Here is a 3275-nt window from a genome sequence, read left to right as displayed (position 1 = left end):
TGCCACATACCCTAAGAGATTTTCTAAAAGTAAGAAAGTATCAATACCGGAGTCTTACATTGGACCAGCATAAGCACAAGTTTTAACCTGTAACCACGATGTAACTACTGCTAATTTCTGATTTTATTTTGGATATATGGATGATGGATTATCGTTATGTGTATTTGTATGTGTGTGTGTTTTTTCTCTAAGGAAGGAAGTTTGTTAATATCCTGATGTGCTTTTGGTATCTAACCAGTGCCAACATCCCCAGTGAAACTTTAAGAGGAGCCAGTGTGTTCCAGGTTAAGTTGGGCGATCAGAATGTGGAAACTAAACAACTTCTTAGTGCAAGTTATGAGTAAGTGTAATCACATTTCATTGTTTCCTTTCTTTAGGAAATGGAGGATAGTGTAAAGGTATAGAAACTAAAGGGATTTTAGGAAGAAAAGAATTGAAATTTGACAACTTATGTATGAAAAGGTCATAAAGACTAACGGGATATGAAACAGGAAGTAAGAAATTAGAAAGAGATAATGTTGCTGAGTTTAATTAAGTGGTGTCTCAGCTATCTGTGCAGAATAGCAAACCACTTCAAAACTCAGTGGCTTCAGGCAGCCATTTACGTTGCCTGCTCTTTGTCTGCTCAGGCGTTTTGGATGGGCTGAGTTGTGGGTTTTCTCTCTTTCACCTGGCATGCGCTGGAGTGGCAGAGCTGGAGGATTTGTTTTCACGGTGACTTCTTCACTCACTCATGTGGCACCTTGCTGCTCCTTGGCTTTTCCACCGTGTCTCACTCTCTGGGACCTCTCCTTGTGGCTTGGACTTCTAGTGGTTTCAGACAAGTCACATCTTTTACATGTGGTTGGATTCTAAGAGGCAGAAAATGGAAGCTACTGGACCAGGAAAGGGCTATGCCCAGAACTACCGCCATAGTTTTATTAGTGACAGCAGTCACAGGACCTGCACAGTTAAAGGGTGTGGAGTGACTCCACCAATTTATGAGGTGGCGAATACCAGGGTCCTTGTAAAAGAGCACGTGGGACGGTTGTGCCCATCTTTGGAAAGTAAAATCTGCCATTATTGGCACATGGCCATTTGTTCAGTAGACAGCTACTGATCAACCGTGTTCCGAGTACTCTGGTAGGGGTTCAGAGTAATGAAAAATAAAGGGATTCTGACCTTAAGGACATACTGCACAGTTGGGAGTTAAATTACTTAAAAGAGGCATTATATTGCATTTTGTGTTTTTGTGCTAACAAAATTTATAACAGTGAACTGGAGCAAAGTCAGTAGAGACATAATTTAATATTTAAAAGAGAATACTGTTATTATGTTGCTACGGTTATACAAAATTTTCTTTAAAATAATAAATTCCAAAAATGTCCTAAGAAAGAATATGTAATCTTGTTTCCCTAAGGTAAAAGAAAATTATATCCTCATCTTTTGACTCTACTTAAAAGAAATATGTTATTTTTTCAATTTTGCTTTCTTTGTAATTACCCAAAGTATGTATTGAAGTACTTAATTTAAATCTACTAAATTGTTTTTTTACGATATCATTTATAATTAAAGATCACTGTCATCAGTACTAAATTTTGTCCCTTCTGATATTCCTTACTGAAACCGTGGGCAGCTCGTGACCACTGTTATTTTCAAAATTAACTTTATGTATCTAAACCAAATTATACTATTTATTTTTCAACTGGTAACAGTGTTGAAATACTATTTTTTTCTGTATGTTAGTCATACATATGTTTGAAATGCTATTTTCATCACCAGAATCCAATTTATTTCTTCTCATATTAGCTAGCAACAAATAGAATGATAGCCAAGTTTTTCTCAGACTGGCAGATGCTGAATGTACATTAGTTTATTAAAAATACTCAGTTGAGAAGATACTTCAATTTTGTCGGTATATTTTTAGTTACCTAAGAAGTGTTTGAGCTGATGTAACATATTATTCACAACGTTTTTCCTAGATTTCAGAGAGAGTTTACACAAGGAGTAAAGCCTGACTGGACCATTGCACGGATCGAACACTCAAAGTTATTAGAATAATCTTTCTTGGAAAAATCAGCATATGGACTTTGAGCAATTGCTGTGAAAAACTAAGGAAGAAAAATTTTTGGATCATGGGATCTTCACTTAATCAAGCCTGTTAATTTTGTATCATTTTGAAATACTCTTTGCAATATATTAGCATGATATAATAAAGTATTTTCCACAGATTGTAATAAGACCATCTTTAAAAGAGGTCAAAATTAAAAAAGTACAATAACAACACATTTTTGGTGTCGCATTATGTATATACGTGTACATACACAAACTATCATTTTATAAACATAATGTGTTGAAAAAACTACTTACACATTTCTAAATTAATAGTCCTTAAATATTTGTGTCCAATACATTTATATCATCATTCAAGTATGTCTAAGATTTATTTTAAAAACTTCACTGCTGCTATTTTGTCCTCATTGGTCACTAGCTAGATGAGAGGGAATAGATGGGATTATAGTAGATTTCTCTTTAGAACTAAAGATTGGTGAATTTGAAGCATACTAAAGCCCAAAGTGAAAAAAAAGCCAGTTCCTCAGCCACCTGTGGGATAATATTAACTGTTGTAATGTACTTGTATTTGAAATACAAGTACATTAATTGTAATTGATGGGAACCATAAGCGATAGATCAAAGAAATCCAACAAGCGGAATAACATAAAAAAAAATCAAGGTGCATCATAATGTAATTGTTGTAAGCCAAAGAAAGCTGTAAAAGCTGGAGGGAGGAAAAGGACATTTCATAGAGAGGAACCAAGATAACAATGTATCCTTATTTTCTCAAACTTCAAGTTAGAGACCTTGGCAGGATATCTTTAAAATGCTGACAAAAAAATAGCCTGTTGACCTAGACTTCTATATTAAGCACAAATATCCTTCAAATATGAAGGTGAGAGAAGACTTTTTCAAATAGAGGAGAGATTAGAGCAGTGGTTCTCAACCTGTGGGTCATGACCCTTCAGAGGTCGAACGACCCTTTCACAGAGATCGCCTAAATACATCCTGCATATCAGATATTTACATTACGATTCATAACAGCAAAACTACAGTTATGAAGTAGCAACAAAAATAATTTTATGGTTGGGGGTCACCACATGAGGAACTGTATTAAAGGGTCTCAGCATTAGGAAGGTTGAGAACCACTGGATTAGAGAATGTGATGCCAATAGACATTTTAAATAAGGAATGTTAAGGATATTAGACGTTCTTAACAGTGTTCAGAAATGGACCTGTGC

At 35.1% G+C, this 3275-nt stretch overlaps 1 protein-coding gene across 1 annotated transcript in view; it reads left to right on the top strand.

Moving 5' to 3' along the window:
• The window catches only part of MAIP1 (matrix AAA peptidase interacting protein 1), a 10438-nt gene extending 8088 nt beyond the window's left edge, over nt 1–2350 (top strand). Inside the window, exons 4-5 of the mRNA XM_003785047.2 lie at nt 193–340; nt 1962–2350. Of these exons, the coding sequence (XP_003785095.2) occupies nt 193–340; nt 1962–2040 (227 nt within the window). The 3' untranslated portion in view covers nt 2041–2350. The remainder of the gene's footprint in view (nt 1–192; nt 341–1961) is intronic.
• The last annotated feature ends 925 nt before the right edge of the window (nt 2351–3275 follow it).

This window comes from Otolemur garnettii, unplaced genomic scaffold (genome assembly GCF_000181295.1).
Source record: "Otolemur garnettii isolate 467f Iridium unplaced genomic scaffold, OtoGar3 scaffold00013, whole genome shotgun sequence".
Lineage (NCBI taxonomy): Eukaryota > Metazoa > Chordata > Mammalia > Primates > Galagidae > Otolemur > Otolemur garnettii.
Note: the sequence above shows the minus strand (reverse complement) of the source record. Positions and strands in the feature narration are given on the sequence as shown.